We start from the raw sequence: 19,871 nt of genomic DNA on the forward strand, positions 1-19,871 counted from the left end.
TTTGGTGCCACTTCAGGCTCTCGTCTGGACCTGGAAAATTGATCAATTTTACTTCCAATTTCCACCCCTCCATCACCTTCACATGGTCCATCTCCGACACTTCCCTTCCCTTCCTTGACCTCTCTGTCTAAATTTCTGATGATAGACTGTCCACCAATATTCATTACATGTCCACTGACTCCTACAGCTACCTTGACTATAGCTTCTCACGCCCTGCTTCCTGTAAGGACTCCATCCCATTCTCTCAGTTCCTTTGCCTCCGTCGCATCTGTTCTGATGATGCCACTTTCCAAAACGGCGCTTCTGACATGTCTTTCTTCTTCCTTAACCGATGTTTTCCACCCACTGTGGTTGACAGGGCCCTCAACCGTGTCTGGCCCATCTCCCGCGCCTCTACCCTCACACCTTCCTCTCCCTCCCAGAACCATGACAGGGCCCCCTTGTCCTCACTTATCACCCCATCAGCCTCCACATTCAAAGGATCATCCTCTACCATTTCCGCCAACTCCAGCATAATGCCACCACCAAATACATCTTCCCTTCAGCCCCCCCCCACCCCCCCCCCCGTCAGCATTTCGTAGGGACCATTCCCTCTGAGACACCCTGGTCCACTCCTCCATGACCCCCTACACCTCAACCCCCTCCCACAGCACCTTCCCATGCAACTACAGAAGGTGTAACACCTGTCCCTTTACCTCCCCTCTCCTCACCATCCAAGGGCCCAATCACTCCTTTCAGGTGAAGCAGCATTTCACTTGCACCTCCTTCAATTTGGTTTCCTGCATTCGCTGCTCCCAATGTGGTCTCCTCTACACTGGAGATACCAAATTCAGACTAAGTGACCGCTTTGCGGAATGCCTTTGGTCTGTCCGCAGGCATGACCCAGATCTCCTTGTCGCTTGCCATTTCAACACTCCACCCTGCTTTCATGCCCACATGTCCGTATTTGGCCTGCTGCATTATTCCAGTGAGGCTCAAGGTAAACTGGAGGCACAGCATCTCATCTTCCGACTAGGTACTTTACAGCCTTCCGGACTGAATATTGAGTTCAACAATTTTAGATCATGAACTCTCTCCTCCATCCTCACCCCCTTTTTATCCCTTTTTTCTATATTCATTTTTATTTTTTATCCACTTATTTTTTATCTATTTTCATTTTTATTCATTGTCATAGCCTCACCTTTTACCCTATTTTCAATTTACTTCACCTGCTCCACTCCCCTTAAACAGTGTAAATTTCCTCACATTTTTACTTCACTTTAGCTCTGATGAAGAGTCATACCGACTCGAAATGTTAACTCTGTTTTTCTCTCCACAGATGCTGTTAGACCTGCTGAGTTTTTCCAGCATTTTCTGTTTTTGTTTCACTGGTCTCAGTGTCTGTCTACGCCGCAGTGGAAGACTGTTCAGCGGGACATTGAAGCTGGCGTGTGAGAATCATTCATATAGGAGCCATGTAAGAAGTACACGGTTATCCTGTAAGAACCTGAGACAAAAAAAATTAACAGATTAACCTTTCAAAAGCTTCTTAGCCAGTATTTGTAAATGATTAACCTCAATCAGTGACCAATCAACTCGGAACTTTTCCGTTGACTCTAACCTTGTTTTTCGGTCATATGGCGAATCTGGCCCCAGTTATTTGTTTCGGGAACCACTGCCACGGTGAAATATTTGTTTTTACACACACACACGCCCCTCTGACCTGCATCGGTTAACGCCGGCAACAGATTGACCGGAGTGTCTGGGGAGTGTCCACATGAATGTGACAGGCAGAGTTGAGCAGCTGGACTTTATTCATTGACATTTTCCTTTCTCGGTTTCGCTGTTCGGCTGAAGGCGAATATATTTTCAGATAACATGGTCACCGACGAACTCAGCACAGCGGTAAGTGACAGTCACACACACAAAATTTGATTCGGCAACTTTAGAAAGTTCCAGGGAAGATTGTGTTACCTTCGCTTTGTTCCATTGTTACCAATAAATGTGTTTGGATTCTATACCGCAGGACATATAGCGTAAATATTGGATACAATTGGATCTCCGCATTATAGTAGCTTTGGTATAACAGTCCCTGAGTCAAAATCTCCCTCCCTAACAGCGCTGTGCGTGGACTGTAGCGGTTCAAGAAGACAGCTCACCACCGCCTTCTCAACGGGCAATTAGGGATGGGCAATAAATGCTGGCCCAGCCAACAAAGCCCACATCCCATGAATGATTAAAAAAAAATAAACCCACGGTTCTCGTGGTCACCTGGTGGTGCAAGATCATGGATCTGAAAAGTTAACTCTCTTCCTCTCTCCACTGATGCTGTCAGCCCTGCTGAGTATATCCAGCACACTCTGTGCTTTCCAGCATGTGCAGCATTTTGCTTTTGTGTCAAAACTACATCATTACCACATTTAAACCACATTATTTCGCCTCAAATCCACACTTAAACCACACTAGATCAAATTAAATTGACATTATGCCAGTTTTAAACCACATTGTTATATTGAATCCACGTTACAATAATCCCATGTTATATCCACCTGCATCACATGAAAACCTCAATTTTAAATTATCGATGGAAGGAGGGACAGCATCCATTGTTACCGCCGATGGTATTTAAATTTTGACTTCAGAGATGGCATTATTCTACGAGCAGGTTGCTAGCCTGTTTTCTCAGCTAGAGTTCAGTGCTTTAATCACTGTGAGACAAGGCACAGCTCGTGAAAGTGTATTTTTCAAGTGTATTTTGCTTCTCCATTCCGGCAGGTTCTACCCTACAATGGAATATAGTGCCAGTGGGCATCATAGCTGTCTCCACTTGCCATCTGATAGGGATTATTGAATAACAAATTGGAGCAAAAACCCTAGCTAATCCCACCCTAACCCCAGGGAGTTGCTGCCTTAAATTGTAGATCCCTTACCACTGCCCCACGCAAATGTGCAAATGCTCCTCTTAGTGTAAAAGCTTGCATTTATATAGCAACTTTCATAATCTCAGGACATCCCAAAGTGCTTTTTGAAGTGTAGTCAATGTTGTAAGGTCAGAAACACGCAGCCAATTTGTGCGCAGAAAACTCCAACAGCAACGTGATAACGACCAGATAATCTGTTTTTGACTGTGTTGCTGAGACACAAATATTGAGAACTTGCCTGCTCTTCCCTGAATAATGTCAACAGCATCTTTTAAATCTGCCCAAACTCACAGGTGCAATTTCAGTTTAATGTCTCATCTGAAAGATGACACCTCTGATGGTGCAGCACTCACTCAGTACTGAATTAAGCTATAGGCAAGATTATGCACTGAACTCCTACAGTGAGGCTTGAACCTATGACCATCCAACTCTGAAGTGAGAGGATTATTGCTAAGATGACCATAAGTAAAAAAGTTAATGAGCAAGTTCTGATTTAATTTGTCTGTTAAAACTTTGTTTCTTCCCATCTTCAGTTCAGGAAAGATGGCTTTGTTACAATTGAAGGGTTCTTCACAGAGGATGAGTGTGACTCCCTGAGAGCACGGATATCATACATTATTGATGAGATGGTGGTCCCCCAAGACCTTCACACTGAATTCTCAACACAAGAAATGGAGCAGCTTAAAACTCAGGTTGGTGTTTAGGTGTGTATGAAAATACTGGGTATTGCTGCGTATGTGCCAATGATCAAAGTGTATGTGCCTCAATTGCTCTGTATGTATGTCAGCGTGTCTGATTATCTTCTCTTAGGCTGTCCCTCGGGGTCGAGGATGACTTGCTTCCACACTGAAAATGAGTTCTCAGGTGACTGAAGTGTCCAGTGCACGACCTACAATCTCTGTCACAGCTGGGGCAGATGGCGGTAGGGGGAATGGGTGGATAGGGTGCCCGGGTTGCCATGCGCTGTTTTTGCTATCGACGCTTGGCTTCAGTTAGCCCTTGGCAATGAGACTGATTATGGATGTGTTGTTTCAATTAACTAAAATGTTCAAATACCAAATGAATGGTGACTTGCTTCAGATTGATCCATAAAACCTATGAGGAAAGCTGAAAATAACATCTTGCTTTTGTACTTGCATTGTTTAGATCCTTTTTTGGGGAATTTTAACACCCTTTTGCTTGTACTCTAAGCTTGTATTGCCAACTTGCCATTTCAGTTGAGATAGCTGCTGGCATGTCCCTTTCCCAGTTAAATGAGCAAGACTGTGATGGAATCTGGGACATGATTCTGCATCCCCTCTTTCTGTTGCGGAATGTATGTACTCCTGGAATGGAAATGAAAAGAAATAAAGGACCAGAAAAGCATCTGCATTTTGAAAGTCCCAAATATTTTTAGCTCAACTATTCTCCACTGGCAGTTTATTCCAAATGCTTTATCAGTCTTTAAGTAAAGAACTTCTTCCTATGATCTACTTTCAGTTACTTTTCAATAATACATGTAGTCCAACTCTGCTGACTTTAGAAGGCCGTAAAAGATTGAGATGAATCATATTTCTTTTCTTTGTATTAATGCATTCCTGACTGGCCTCAAAAGATGCAGGTGAGTAAGTGTGTTGGAGGTTGGATAATGGATCTCTGCTTCATAACAAATTCTGGTTTGTCAAGCACTTGCTGTTGATTGTTGCAACTTTTTTTTAGGGAAGCAAAGATTACTTCCTGACAAGTGGGGACAAAGTTCGATTCTTTTTTGAAAAAGGAGTGTTTGATAACAAAGGTAAAGGCAAATGCGACCTTTGTTCAGATTAGTTAATAAAAGAAATATTTGCATTCATATGGAACCTTTATTATCACATCAAAGTCCTTCACCTAATGAATTGCTTTTTAAAGTGCAGTTACTTTTATTATCTCCCCAAATATGCTGACCATTTTGCACCAGCAACATCTCTGAAGCAGCAATGAAACACCTGGCCATTTAATCCGTTTGTAAGTGCAATTGGCCGAGGCAAAAACATTGACCAAGACACAAGGAGGTTTATGTCCTGAGATTCTAATAATGGACATCAAAGTAAGAATCTGCAAGGGGGTTCTCCCAGTGTCCTGGTCAATATTGACCCACCTACCAGCATCACTAAGATAGATAGTCTCATAACTTATCTCATTTCTGCCATGTGCAAACCAGCTGTCACAAGGTTAAGAGGAGATTGGATATGAGCTGTTCAAAATGGTGAATGGGGTTTTGATAAGAGCAGAAAAGGAGAAACTCATTCCAGTGGCAGAAGGGTTAGTATCCGATAACACAGATTTAAGCTGAATGGCAAAAGAATCAGACACTGCCTGAGGATTACATGGCTATGGAGAACCAGTTGGGAGTGTGAATAATTGGATGGTCTACTAAAAAGCTATCACAGGCATGATGGGTTGAATGACCTCCTCCTGCATTGCATTATTCTATGATTCTATGGTTTTCCCACAGCTATGACTGCACTTCACTGGCTATTAAGTGGTTTGGGACATGTGAAAGGCACTATATAAATGCACATTCATGCTTTCTGATAATATATACCATGTGTCAGTGTTTTGGGATGAAACTGTACCTTTTCTAGATGCATTTTGTCCTCATTTTTATTTTTGCAGGTGAGAAGTTGGTGGATTTTCTCCTTGTTCCACCATGCCATTCTATAATAATTAGCTAGAAAGTGACAGAGGACAGATAAGGGATGGGTCCTTCCCTCTCCCCATGGTCTCCACTTGGTAAGAGATACCATGGCTTAAGATCAGGAATCCAGCAACAAGTAAGGAATCATATGTCAACTCTTGTCAGTTGTGCAGTGTGTTGGACCTCCAACATGCCAATACAAACATCTGTTCTTTATGTCTCTATAATTTGTTTTTCCTTTCCTTTCCTGAAGCCACTGACTCCTGTTGGGATATTGTTCCAAGGACACTGGCTGTCCTCTAGTACTGTGCTCACACAGTGATTCTTCATGTCTGGGCTTTGACAGTGAATTATGTTGTGGTATTTAATGCCAAGGGTTTACAGTGCACATCAGTCATCTTTTCACTTAACATCCATGTATATGTTAAATAGAAATCACTGCAAAGTGATCATGAGTGGAGACTTTGCTGTTTTTTTTATTGTCCTCTCTCTCCCTAACCCAGAAAGCACGAGGGCTATTTGTGCCCAGGCTAACGACACAGGTAAGGGTCAAACCTGGGACCTTATATATGGCTGAACTACTCACCAGAAAGTGGCCTTTTTAATTGAGCAACTGGGAAGTCTGGAATCCTTAGATGAATTAGAAAGATGTCGTACTCATCCAATGTAGGTCAGGAATCTACTCATGCTTATTTTCCTCTTCATTCAGGTGACCTTCTTGTACCAAAAGAGAAGTCCTTAAATAAAATTGGACATGGTAAGGTCACTGGTTTACACTACTTGGGAAGATAGAGAATGATTCCATTTTTAAAATTCCGTCTGAAGAAGCACAACTATATCCTGCTGAGCGGACCAGCAGCATTCACTGAAAGTTTTAGTGAAATTATTAGGTTCCAAGTATCAGCAAAATGCTCATAAACCAGATGGGAGCATTGAGTGAATTGCAAAGCGTTTGTGTCTGCTCAGTCAGCTGGTTTTTAACCATTTCACTGGGCTTTCTGTTTATCTTCAAGTGATCGGGAAGGGAATGGTTGATGGTTTTTCCAGGCAAACTAGGGCTGTTTGAAATAACCCCATTGTGGCAAAACTGAAATCAAATATCTCCACAGAGCAATAGAGTCTTTTTAATTGTAGAAATATGAGTTCTTTATTTTCAATGAAGGTCTATCAAATCAGTTAGAAATATTGATGTGAAAGTTTAAATATTTTCCCCAATAACCACTTACCTTTTTATAAAATTTCTGGTAAGACTCTAAGCTTTTTAGGAAATTTTTTAAAAAAGTAAGTTTCATAAAGCACCTTATGTCAGCTGGGACTCTGTTATAATGAAAAGAGATCTGACCGATGGGACAAGGCTTAGACTGTGCTCCAAGTGAGCCCCATTGGTCACTAATTCTAATATTTCATTTTATGCAGTGTGTCTCTCTTGCTCAGATACCCACTCTTAATGTGAATCTTCTCCACAGCTCTTCATGCCTTGGAACCTACATTCAAAAATCTCACACATTCACTCAAAGTGCAGGTGGGTCTTTCTTGAGCTTACGGTCTCTGCAAATACTGGCATATGGGAGCTTGTGTAGCAGTGATGCCTGATAAAGATTATCATGTTACAGCTACTGCCATTTCAAATTGGCTGGGAACCAGGTAGAAATAAATAAAATTTTTGTTGAATTCAATTTTAGCAACATCTTCCCATCCCCCCATCCCACAAATGATTTTCTTTCAAGTATGTCAAGCAAATGATCTCCAGTTAAATATTGCAAAGAGCCAATCCATTGTATAAGCTTTGTTCCTAAGCCACCTATTCCATCCCTGTTTTAGCTACCCTCTGAGGTTGACCAGACCATTTGTAACCTTGATACCCAATTTGGCCCTGAGATGATTTTCCAAACCCATATCTTCGCCATCACCAAGATGCCCCATTTCCATCCCCGTCACCTGTCCCTGTCCCTGCCTCGTATGAACATACAAACATATGAAGTAGGAGCAGGAGGAGGCCATTTAGCCCATCAAGCCTGCTCTACCATTCAATAAGATCATGGCTGATCTGATTGTGGCCACGACTCCACATTTTGCCTACCCCCGATAACCTTTAATTCCCTTGTTGGTTAAGAATCTACCTACCTCGCCTTAAAATTATTCAGTGACCCTGCCTCCCCCATTCTCTTGGAAAGAGAGTTCCAAAGATTCACGACCCTCTGAAAGAAAAAATTTCTTCTCATCTCCATCTTAAATGGGAGACCACCTATTTTTAAACTGTGTCTCCTAGTTCTAGTCTCCCTCACAAAGGGAATATCCTTTCAGCATCCACTCTGTCAAGTCCCTTCATGATCTTATATATTTCAATGAGATCACCTATTAACCTTCTAAACTCCAATGGATATAAGTTCGACCTGTCCAACCTTTCCTCATAAGATAACCTCCTTATCCCAGGTTTCATCTGCAGCTGCAGCTGACTTTTGTTAACTCCAGGTGCCAATGCACTGATGGTTAGCCTCCCACCTTCCATCCTCTTTAAACTTTGGCTCATCCTGCTGCCTGAATCCTTACTTGCACTGAGTTAGCTCTGTGCCTACTGATCTACATTGGCTCCAGGTCCAGCACTGTTTCCAATTTAAAATTCTCATTCTTGTGTTCAAATCGTTCCATGGTCTTGCCCCTCCCTATCTCTGTAACCTCCTCCAGCCCCACGACCCTCCATATTTTTGATATACTGATAATGTTTTCTGCATTTTTAAATACTGCTTTGGAAGTTGGTGGAGTCATTGTTAGGACCTAAGTGTGTGGTTGTGATTGTCTACGTGGTGCATCCTTGATTTAAATTGTGTCATCAGGACAGGCATCCACAAAGTAGATATGGACAATGAAGGCTATTTGATCCATTCTAGATGATCCATTTAAAAATATTTCTAGTAATCCCCATTACACCTAAATGATTCCACAATTTTTGCCTCCACTGCACACCTGTAATTCATTCTGTGAATTGGTTATTGCATCAAAGCTTCCTGACTTTCGCTAGTTTGAATATGAGCCCGTTGTCCAATTGCCAATTTAACTTAGTTATCCAGATTTACTTTTCCCATGCCCTTTATTATTTTCTATACCTGTGCGAGATACCTTCTTCATGCCACCTTTTAAAAACTGAAAAGGCTTGAGATTTTTTAGCATTTAATCAGTCCTCCTGATGCTGATGACCAGCCTCATGGATTGAAAGTCTTCCATGTGTCTCAATTGCATTGATTTTAAACCCATGCGCTCCTCCATAGGGGAGAAGGAAAAGCTAACAAAGACTCCCTGTTGTTCTCACCTCCTGTGAGCTACCTGTGTGCAGCATTTTGAGGTTTGACAGGAGGCAGCTAGGCTGCCCTCATTGCTCGAGGAATGATGCAGATCTGACAGATCCAAAGAAAGGCTAGAAAATATATATCCATTGTGAAATTAATCTGTGTCTCTGACAGGAAGTAGCCCGGAAGTTGGAACTAAAGGAACCTGTCATTGTGCAGAGCATGTATATCTTCAAGGTATGTGAGGAGATTGTTTCTCTGCTTTCAATATCAGTGAGTGACTCAGTAGGTCTGGCAGCTGAAATTTAGGACATTAGAAAATCATAATACAATCAAGCAGAGTCAACATGGCTTCATGAAAGGGAAATTGTGTTTGACAAATTTATTGGAGCTGTTTGAGGATGTAACAAGCAGGATGGATAAAGGGGAACCAGGAGATATAATGTATTTGAATTTCCAAAAGCCATGCGATAAGGTGCCATATAAAAGGTGACTGCACAAAATAAGAGCTCAGAAGAATGAGAGGAGATCTTCTTGAAACATTTAAGCTCTAAGGATGGAGTTGATGCTGAAAGGACGTTTACCTTGTGGGGAATCTAGAACTAGAGAACACAGTTTCAAAATAAGAGGTCTCCCATTTAATACAGAGATGAGGAGGAACTCTTTCTTTCAGAGGGTTGTTAATCTTTGGAATTCTCTACCCCAGGGAGCAGTAGAGGCTGGGTCATTGAAAATATTCAAGGCTGAGTTAGACAAATTTTTGATTTACATGAGAGTCAAAGGTTGTGGAGGTTAGGCAGGAAAGTGGGGGTAAGGCCACAATCAGATCAGCCATGGCCTTTTTGAATGGCAGAGCAGACTCATGGGGCCACATGGCCTACCCCTGATCCTATTTCTTATGTTCTTACGAAAGACGTGATAAAACCTAAAGCAAAACATTTAATATAGATGCACCTTTCAAGTTATTGTTTCCACTGTACGATGTATATGTTTTGATTTCAATGCAGTTTTTAAAATTAAAATGTATGCAATATTATCATGCCTTCATTAAATATAGTAAAAGGCACATGATTTTCCAGCATTTAATGGCTTGGAGCTGCAGGTTAGAGGCAGCCTGAGAACAGACAATTTGCCTAGAATTCCCCTTGGTGGCTCTGCCAATAGTTCAATAAGCTTATGCAGTGAGCCCCTGAGCTGTACATACCAGGACGGACCCTGTTCTACCCCCAAGTTGTGTTCATAGAATCATAGAATGGCTGCAGCACAGAAGGAGTAATTTGGCCCATCATGTCTGTGCTGGCTCTCTGTAACAGCAATTCACCTAATTCCATTCACCCTCCTTTTCTCCATAGTCCTACAATTATTTCCTCTTCAGATAATTATCTCTATTAAAGTCCGTGATTGAATCTGCTACCATCACACTCTCAGGCAGTATATTCCAGACCTAATCACGCGTCGTGTTAAAAAAAAATTCCTCATGTTGCCCGTTGCTTCTTCTGCCAATCACCTTAAATTGGTGTCTTCTGGCTCTTGATCCTTCCACCAAAGGGAACAGTTTCTCCTTGTCCACTCTGTCCAGGCCCCTCATGATTTTGAATACCTCCATCAAAGCTTCTCCAACCTATCCTTGTAAATGAAGTTCCTTATTCCTGGAACCACCCCTGTAAATATTTTCTGCACCCTCTCCGATGCCTTCTCATCCTTCATAAAGCGATGCCCAGAATTGGACACAATGCTCCAGTTGAGGCCAAACCAGTGTTTTCAATTATCTCCACCAGACCAATGATCGGGGCACTACAACGGGCATCATTTTCTCTGGATTACATGGAAGAAAATCAGCTAGCATTCTTACTTCTGATAGCTATCCATATGACCGCAATTTGGAGTGTGCCTGTGAGCTTTAGGTGATGGCAAGATCAAGGTCAACTTTGTTGCTCCCTACAACCTAATGTCCTGCTGACACTCACTTTCAAGACTCACATGGGGTTCAGTTGGATAATCTATTGGAAGACACCTGATATTGGGACAACATTTCCTCAGCAAGAATTCAATAGTTTCAGAATTAGATCTCTGAAGGCGGAGGGGCATGTTAGTGGGGTGGTGAAAAAGGCATATGGGACACTTGCCTTTATCAATCGAGGCATAGATTACAAAAGTAGGGAGGACATGTTGGAGTTGTATAGAACCTTGGTAAGGCCACAGCTGGAGTACTGTGTGCTGTTCTGGTCGCCACATTATAGGAAGGATGTGATTGCACTGGAGGGGTGCAGAGGACATTCACCAGGATGTTGCCTGGGATGAAACATTTAAGTTATGAAGAGAGGTTGTATAGACTTGGGTTGTTTTCGTTGGAGCAGAGAAGGCTGAGGGGACGACCTGATTGAGGTGTACAAGATTATGAGGGGCATGGACAGGGTGGATAGGGAGCAGCTGTTCCCCTTAGTTGAAGAGTCAATCACAAGGGGGCATAAGTTCAAGGTGAGGGGTAGGATGTTTAGGGGGGATGTGAGGAAAAACTTTTTTACCCAGAGGGTGGTGACGGTCTGGAATGCACTGCCTGGGAGGGTGATGGAGGCAGGTTGCCTCACATCCTTTAAAATGTACCTGGATGAGCACTTGGCATGTCATAACATTCAAGGCTATGGGCCAAGTGCTGGTGAATAGGATTAGGTAGGTAGGTCAGGTGTTTCTCATGTGTCGGTGCAGACTTGATGGGCCGAAGGGCCTCTTCTGCACTGTGATTCTGTGAATTAGAAGGAAAGTGGGGCGTGATGGGACTGTGAGTCCCTTTCTTCATCCATTAAGTGACTAGATTGTGATGATGTTACATGTCAGGGAGCGTTATGCAAAACACATGCTCACCCTTCTGAAGCATAAAAGATGACAATAAGGAGACAATAATAAATATCCATGTATCTCCTTCAGGAGGTCCTTCACACCACTTGCTCAATTCTTATTCATTCTCGGGATATGAGCATCGCTGGCAGGACCAGCACTTATTGCCCATCTACAATTATTCTTGAGAAGGCAGTGGTGAGCTGTCTTCTTGAACCGCTGCAGTCCATGTGCTGTATGTACACCCATATTTCTTTTGTCTGTAATGGTTTGATACAACTGAGTGGCTTGCTATGTCATTTCAGAGGACAGTTAAGAGTTAACCACACTGCTATGGACTGGAGTCATGTGTGGGTCAGACTGGCTAAAAATGGGAAATTTCCACCCTGAAGATCATTCATGAACCAGATGGACTTGTACGACAACCCAGCAGTTCATGATCATTATTAATGATATTAGAATGTTATTCCAGATTGATTAATTAATTAAATTTTAAATTTCCCCAGCTGCCTTGGTGGGGTTTGAACTCATGACCCTGGAGTATTAGTTAGCAACTTTATTATTACAGTGTTGGATTGCCGATCCAGCAACATTACCATTATGTTATTGTACCTCTAATTATTGAAATGGACTTCCTAGTAAAATACTGGAGGCAAAAGCATGGAAAAATCTAAGAAATAGTAGGGGGAAGCAATAAATTTGTTCTGGGTGGATAAACAAGGAGAAGGTGAATGTTCTTTCTTCTCTATTTAACTTATGTTTATAAGCTACAGAGCAAAAGCTTTTGAGTACCTTACCTCTTTTTTTAATGTTTTGTTTCTGTCAATTAGTCTCTTAATTTTGCAGCAGCAGCTCCGTTGCAGAGCAATAAATGAACCTGAATAAAGTAACCTGAACCCTCTCCAGCATTTAACACTGATGGAACTATTGATCTTTTTGTAACATTCTTTGACATGCCTGCCATGAACATGCTAAGATTCTTCTTTTAGCATATCTTCACACATTTTTTTCCCTTTGGGGAATAGTGGTGGTGGAAGGTTTCCCAGGCAAATTATCAGCCCATTGAATCACACCATGAACGTTCCTTCTGTGACCGACTAGTTCTGGCATGGCCTTGAACCCAGAGCTTCTGGCCCAGTGGTAGGGTACTACCACTGCACCACTAGACTGCCTATGCTAAGATTATTAGCCATGTTACTGAACTTCATCAATTTAATCCCATGTTAACTATCATGTACTAATTGGCTTGAATAATTTGTCTAAGGATATTTTAGGGATGTTTTTGTACTTTAATGAGCTGCTGCATTGTAAGCTTATACAAAATGCTAACAACATTTTTTCTTCTTCAGCAACCAGGAATTGGTGGTGAAGGTATGGCCAAACCTCCTTCCTATACAACAGATTTTTGATCCATAAGAGAGTCAAAGGTTATGGGGGTAGGCAGGAAATAAGAGTTAAAGCCACAATCGGATCAGCCATGACTTTTTTTGAATGGCAAAGCATACTCATGGGACCAAATGGCCTATTTCTGCTCCTATTTCTTATGTTCTTATTGAAGACCAGATAAATCCTGAAGCAAAATATTTAATATAGATGCACCTTTCAATATATTGTCTCCACTGTACTATGTAATATGTTTTGGTTTCAGTGTAGTTTATAAATTAATAGGTATGCAGTATTATCATGCCTTCCTTAAAAATAGCAAAAGACGAATGTGTGTTTTGATTTGTTAGTGTTTTATGGTTTGGAGCTGTAAGTTAGGGGCAGCCTGAGAATAGAATATTTTTCCTGGAAGTTCCCTTGGTGGTTCTGCTGATAATTCAGTTAAGTTTATGTAGTGAGCACTTGAGCTGTACAAACCGGGAGGGACTGTTTTCTCCCCCTGATTTACGTTCATAGAATCATAGAATGGTTGCAGCACAGCAGGAGGCATATTGGCCCTTTGTGCCTGTGCTGGCTCTCTCAGAGCAATTCATCCAATTCCACCTGGTTGTCCTTCCATTTGCTCTTGTGACTGGGTGATGGTAAAAGGAATAATATCCCCAATGTCGTTCATCGCAAGAACTGTGACTGATTCTTTTATAAACATAGTCTTTTTTCAACAATGATCTCACTATTAGCTTGGTCATTTTTATTCCTCTGTCACTTTTATTTTAAACAGTGGGAGGGTTGTGAAGTAGCCTTGGTGATGTAGTGAGTGGTGGCTCTGCCAGCACTCAGAGGAAATGGTAGGGTGTGTGTATTTCCTGTCTTCTCCTGGTCAATTGACCTAGCCTCAATAGCTTCTTGCAGGTGTAAATTGATTACCTGCTCTTGGTCCAGTAGCAGATTCATCCCTGAATAATCTCCAATAAATCTTGTTTTTACTGTTTCCAGTGACCCCTCATCAGGATGCCACCTTCCTATATACAGAACCTCTTGGACGCATCACTGGTTTTTGGATTGCACTGGAGGATGCAACTGAGGAGAATGGCTGCCTTTGGTTTATCCCCGGCTCCCACACAGGTAGGAATCTTAACTACCATGAGCATGAGGTTTCTCATATATGTAATGGTGCATGGATGCCACTTTAAGAGAACTGCCTTATTAAATTCACCATTAGACCTTGAGATTGTCTATTAATTATGAAATCACAAATCTCAGCTGTGCTGCTGTTGCAAAGTGATGTTTTTTTTCATTCATTCCTGGGATTTGGGTGTCTCTGAGAAGGCTAGCATTTGCTCCCCATCCCTAATCACTCTAGAGAAGGTAGTGGTGAGCCACCTTCTTGAACCACTGCGGCCCATGTGGTGTAGGTACACCCACAGTACCGTTGGGAAGAGAGTTCCAGGATTTCGACTCAGCACCAGTGAAGGAATGGTGATATAGTTCCAAGTCAGGATGGCGTATGACATGGAGGGGAACTTGCAGGCAGTTGTGTTCCCATGTGTCTGCTGCCTTTGTTCTCCTTGGTGGTGGACATTGTGGGTTTGAAAGGTGCTGTCGAAGGAGCTTTGTTGAGTTGCTGCATTGCATCTTGTTGATGGTACATACTGCTGCCACTGTGCTCCACTGGTGGAGGGGATAAATGTTTAAGGTATGGGGTGATGATCAAGCCTGCTACTTTGTACTGGATGGAAGTCATTCTATGGCAGGGTAGCAAGATGGCAAGGCAGACACCTCAAGCCATTCTCTGGTGGATCTCTCCACAGCCTTGAGATTAGGCACGTTTCCTCAGCTGAGGAAAGTATGTTACGTAGGCATAAAGGAAGTAGGGGAAAAAAACCCTACAAAACTGGAAAATTTGCATACAAATATGTGTGTTATTAGTGATTGAAAATCTAAGACACTATAAAGTCTGTTTATGCCCATTATACAGCAGTTTGTTTTTCTGACTGACAGCTGGTATTACACGGAGGATGTTGCGTGCCGCAAAAGGAGAGTATCCTCTGATCAAATTTATCGGAAAGGAACCTGATTATCTAGATGATGACTTCATCCCTGTTCCAGTTAAAAAAGGTAGATGCCAATTTGTATTAGACTGGGATGGTAATGGAGATCGACTGCAATGCTTTGTATTGTAAAGTAGCTCCATATATTGTGGTGTGCAGGTCAAAGTTACTGATGTAAACTGTAGCTATGGAATATCAGGGGACATTACGAGTAATACAGCAGGTGCCTCTGATGATGTCAAAAATACTTGTGATCATCTGCAGAACCATGAGATTATATTCCTACACTGAACTCTGCTTCTGTTACTCTTGAGATTATTTGGTTTACGGCCAAGGTCACTGGTTTTTGGTTTTCACAGAAAAACAAAAGGAATTGTAGAATATGTTCTTCATTGTTTAGAAATTATTGTGCAATAGAAATAGATTTGACTTTAACCAAGCAGTAATGTGACGCTCCATCCTACAGTATGAAATGGTCTACTGTACTGATTCCCTGTACTGTGGGTGTGCAACTGTAGGGAGGAAATCAGAGGGGAGGTAGCAAGACTAGGCCAACTAGGAAGGAAGCAATACATGAATTGGCACCTGAACCCAGGACAATGCCTGAGAGTTTGTTTTAAAAGTAATTTTGGAGTAGTCCTCAAAACAGGCAGGCCAGCTGAGTATTTTATCATTTGATGAATGATTACTTGTTAAAATTAGACTGCATTTGTTGCCATCCCTGCACAGTTCTTGTGTTTTACTCTGTTACATCACTCCGAGAAACAGAGTAGGCAGCGGCCTAACCTGTACAGGTTTAGAAGTAGTTTTGTAACAGTGGAAGAAAATTCTCTAAAAGGGGAAGAAACAATGGAGCCCTATATTGGCTGCCATCTTTTCCTTGGAGACAGTAAAAAATGACTTTGAAAAAGATTAATTTTAGAAAGAACAAATGTTTGTGTGGATGTTGAATTATGTTAGCCAGAGATTTACAATTTGTGTAGAGCAACAAAAAAAAAGCTATAGTTTTAACTGGTGCTGCACGTTAAATCATAGAACTGTACATAGAAAGCAATCTAGTACACTTACAGTTTAAAGTGATGAATAAGGTGATAGATAATGGGATAGATAATAGGAAATAATGTCCTAGGAACATATCAGGACGCAGCGGAGTGACATAATTGCATTTCTGCACTTGTGCAGATCAATGCACGTGTGCAGACGGGTATTGGCAGCCATCTTGTGCTAGCAGGAGACATGGAACTAAAATTACCTGGCGGTTCCCACAATGTGTGAGCATTGCCGGTGCTTCAAGCTTATCTCAATTACAGTGGAGGGATGGTTCCCAAACAACATTTGTGACTTTAAGTTGCAGGCTGCTTGCTGACCTGCCCTGATGTTGGGAAGGTACACAAAAGCCTGGTTTTCTGGCCTGGAGCATGTGGTGTCTTATACTGGCAGAGCCTGGGGGGGGGGAGAAAACCCTTTTGGGTCTAGGTGCTACTGGAGGCAGTGGGACTATTTTTATTTAATTTTAACAATGCTGCAGTATAAATACAGAAATGAATAAACATAACTTGTTCTTAACCTGAATGTTTATTCGAATAAGATACTGTCTAAGTGTAACTAAGACACCTGCCTTTTGCTGGTTGATTTGCTTTATGCAGGTGGGCTTGTCCTCATTCATGGACAGGTTGTGCACAAAAGTGCTTCCAACACATCTGATAAATCACGGCATGTCTACACTTTCCACCTGATGGAATCCCAGGATAGTCACTGGAGTGAGGAGAACTGGTGAGGATTTCAGTTAGTACCTCAATGCCTGAATGCGTGTATGAGAGAGTTGCATTTACAACATCTTCAGTGTTGGTTTGGTTTTATTGCTCTTAATGTAACCTTCTGCTGTTTCCAGCAGCAGTATTTCTTCTTTTGCCTAACAAGTGATGGTATTGTCTAAACTGTCAACCTCTATGTTAGTCTGTTGGCAGCTGATGAAAGATCTAATGGTCAAGATGATTTTTGATCAACTGGAGGAGACGGTGTTGCTGTGCAGTGCGCCATCTATTGCCCTGGCTGAGATTGAAAAACTCTGGTGAATTTTGAAATGCATCCCTGACTTCACCTCCCCATCACTTTCTTTCATTGCCAGACATTGACTGGCCTTTTTCTTGGAGAGGTTAAAACTTCTGTTCTCTCGTCTAAATTGAGGCTGGCTAATTTCAATACAGCATATCCAATTAAAATATTAGGTGGTATAAAGTCAGGCCTTACAATTATGTTCTGGGATACTAAGGTTCAAATACTTAACATGTCCATCTTACTCCCCACTGTGCTGTTTTAATGGAGGTATTATTCACAAGGTGTTTCTAAAGTCATTGCGCAACTTTAAACACCTAGGATGTACACATGAAGCAAACTAAATGACATATGAAAGAATAATTCAAAGTTTATTTTAATGTTATTAATGTTGTGTTAATGTTTATGAGATCTCTCAGCAGCAAATAGAGAATATTTTCAATGATTTAGGAAATAAGATTGAACAATCTATCATAAAAGATGCTGGTTATGTTGAAGCCTAGAAACTTGAACTGTATTGTGTTAAAACTATGAATTATGCCTTCATGTCCTGTTTTACAGTTTGCTTCGATCACATGTACATGCAAACCCAGAAGGAGAAAACAGTTTAGACCAGTATTCTTATTTCCCAGTTCTTACTTGTGTTCCATTTTAAGGTATACAAGACCGATTTGGACCAGTGTTCTTATTTCCCAGTTCTTACTTGTGTTCCATTTTAAGGTATACAAGACCAATTTGGACCAGTACTCTTATTTCCCAGTTTTCACTGGTGTTTCATTTTAAGGTATACAAGACCAGTTTGGACCAGTATTCTTATTTCCCAGTTTTCACTGGTGTTTCATTTTAAGGTATACAAGACCAGTACTCTTATTTCCCAGTTTTTACTGTTTTTTCATTCTGGGAAGTTATTAAATTTTGAAGTTCCACAATAACTTTATAAATGCTAGGTTTTTAAAATAAATTGATTACCTGTTACAATAGCTTGAGGGAGAAATTTCAAGTTAAATTGCTAAGTGTTCATACATGACTATGGGATTTTCTGGTCCCACCCGCTGCGGGAATCATCGAAGGTGAGATGGAAAATTTGATGGACCAGCAAAAGGTCCGTTGACTTTGGCTGAGAATTTCTGGTTCCACCCGCAATTTCGGAAGTCCCTGAATATGACTTCAAATTCAACCAGGAATGTCAAAATAGAGAATATAAATTAAAATGAATGAAGAAGTATATTTAAAGCAAGTATACATTTTGTGAGAAATGTACAAAACTAAGGAGAAAACAGTGCAAGACGAAGTGATAAAATGTCCAATATTTTTAATTGGATTCATTTTGGGACAGGAACAACTTCACATACCTATGGTGTTGGGGGAGTGTATTTACAAAGTAAATTTCACCATGATGAACTGGCTATTCTTCTGTGGCAATGCTCAAAGATTTAAGTAAAATAATTGCCACAAGACAAGGTAGAGGCAAAAGCATTGGGTATATTCAAATGACGTTAGATGCCAAAGAAGGGATTGTAGTATCCTAGAGGCTGAACATTGTGGGACAAATGGGGAAAAATTTTCCCCCCATTGGGAGTGGGGGTGTGGTGGGAAAGAGAGTTGTCACGCTGTCACATGAGTTGGGACTTGTCCATAACTTTTATTGAAACCTTTAATAAAAATTTAAATACCCACATGAAACCTCATCCTGCCTGTGGATGAGGTTTCATGCTTTTTCTGAAGCCCATCAGGGCTCCCGGCCTGCCCGCCAACCTTCAGGTTGGACAGGCAGGTCCATTAATGACTTTAATTAGTGTTTCAATGGCCTCAATAGGCCATCGACAGGTCGGCGGGCATGCAGCTGACTCGGCTGCACCCCCACAGACCTGAAAATGGAGATGACACCGAGTAACATCGGGAGTTCCACCCGACGTCATCCAAGTGGGCCCCGCCCCCGCTCGCCAACCGAAAAATCCTGCCCATGGTCTTTCATCATTCGGACTTTTCTCTTAACGCTGTAGAGTTGATGGGAAGAATAAGGGAAGGCAACACAAGCTAAATGGTACAATTTTAAAAGAGGTACAGAAACAGAGAAACCTGGGAATGTATCTACACAAATCTTTGAAGGACAAGCTGTTTAAAATAAAAACTGGTCCTTGGCTTCAATAATAGATGCAAGGAAGTTATGCTAAGCCTCTATATAGAACACTGGTTAGGCCTCAGCTGCATTCAGTTCTGGGCTGCACACTTTTGTTGATGCAGAAGAACCAGAGGCAACATGAGGAAACAATTTTTTTACTCGAGTTGTTGTGACCTGGAATATATTACCTGAAAGAAGGTGGAAACAGATTGACTTGGAACTTTGAAATGAGAATTGGATAAATACTTGAAAGGGAAGCATTTTATAGGGCAATGGTGAAAGAACATGGGAGTGGGAATAATTGGATAACCCAATGAGCTAACACAGGCATGATGAGATGAGTGAGCTCTTTCTGTACTGTATCATGCTATGATTCTATAATTTGAGAGAGTGTATGGCTGAATAAAGTTTGGATCATTGTTTCGATGCATGTGCTGAATATGCTTTTTCTTTTTTTCAATTCCAGGTTGCAGCCAACTCCAGAACTACCGTTCCCACCTCTGTACTCTTAAATTTCACCTTTTTGCCCAGTGTCAATGGAATGCAAGAATACATTATGTACTGACGTGTAATGTCATATTGTGCTGT

At 41.5% G+C, this 19,871-nt stretch overlaps 1 protein-coding gene across 1 annotated transcript; it reads left to right on the forward strand.

Moving 5' to 3' along the window:
• Nucleotides 1-1,857: 1,857 nt before the first annotated feature.
• phyhd1 (phytanoyl-CoA dioxygenase domain containing 1) lies at nt 1,858-19,795 on the forward strand. The gene is made up of 11 exons (XM_041194478.1): nt 1,858-1,884; nt 3,434-3,592; nt 4,599-4,674; nt 6,266-6,313; nt 7,023-7,078; nt 9,015-9,077; nt 13,025-13,046; nt 14,052-14,180; nt 15,057-15,173; nt 16,753-16,879; nt 19,750-19,795. The coding sequence occupies exons 1-11, from the start codon at nt 1,858-1,860 to the stop codon at nt 19,793-19,795; spliced, it is 870 nt and encodes a 289-aa protein (XP_041050412.1).
• The last annotated feature ends 76 nt before the right edge of the window (nt 19,796-19,871 follow it).

This window comes from Carcharodon carcharias, chromosome 8 (genome assembly GCF_017639515.1).
Source record: "Carcharodon carcharias isolate sCarCar2 chromosome 8, sCarCar2.pri, whole genome shotgun sequence".
NCBI lineage: Eukaryota > Metazoa > Chordata > Chondrichthyes > Lamniformes > Lamnidae > Carcharodon > Carcharodon carcharias.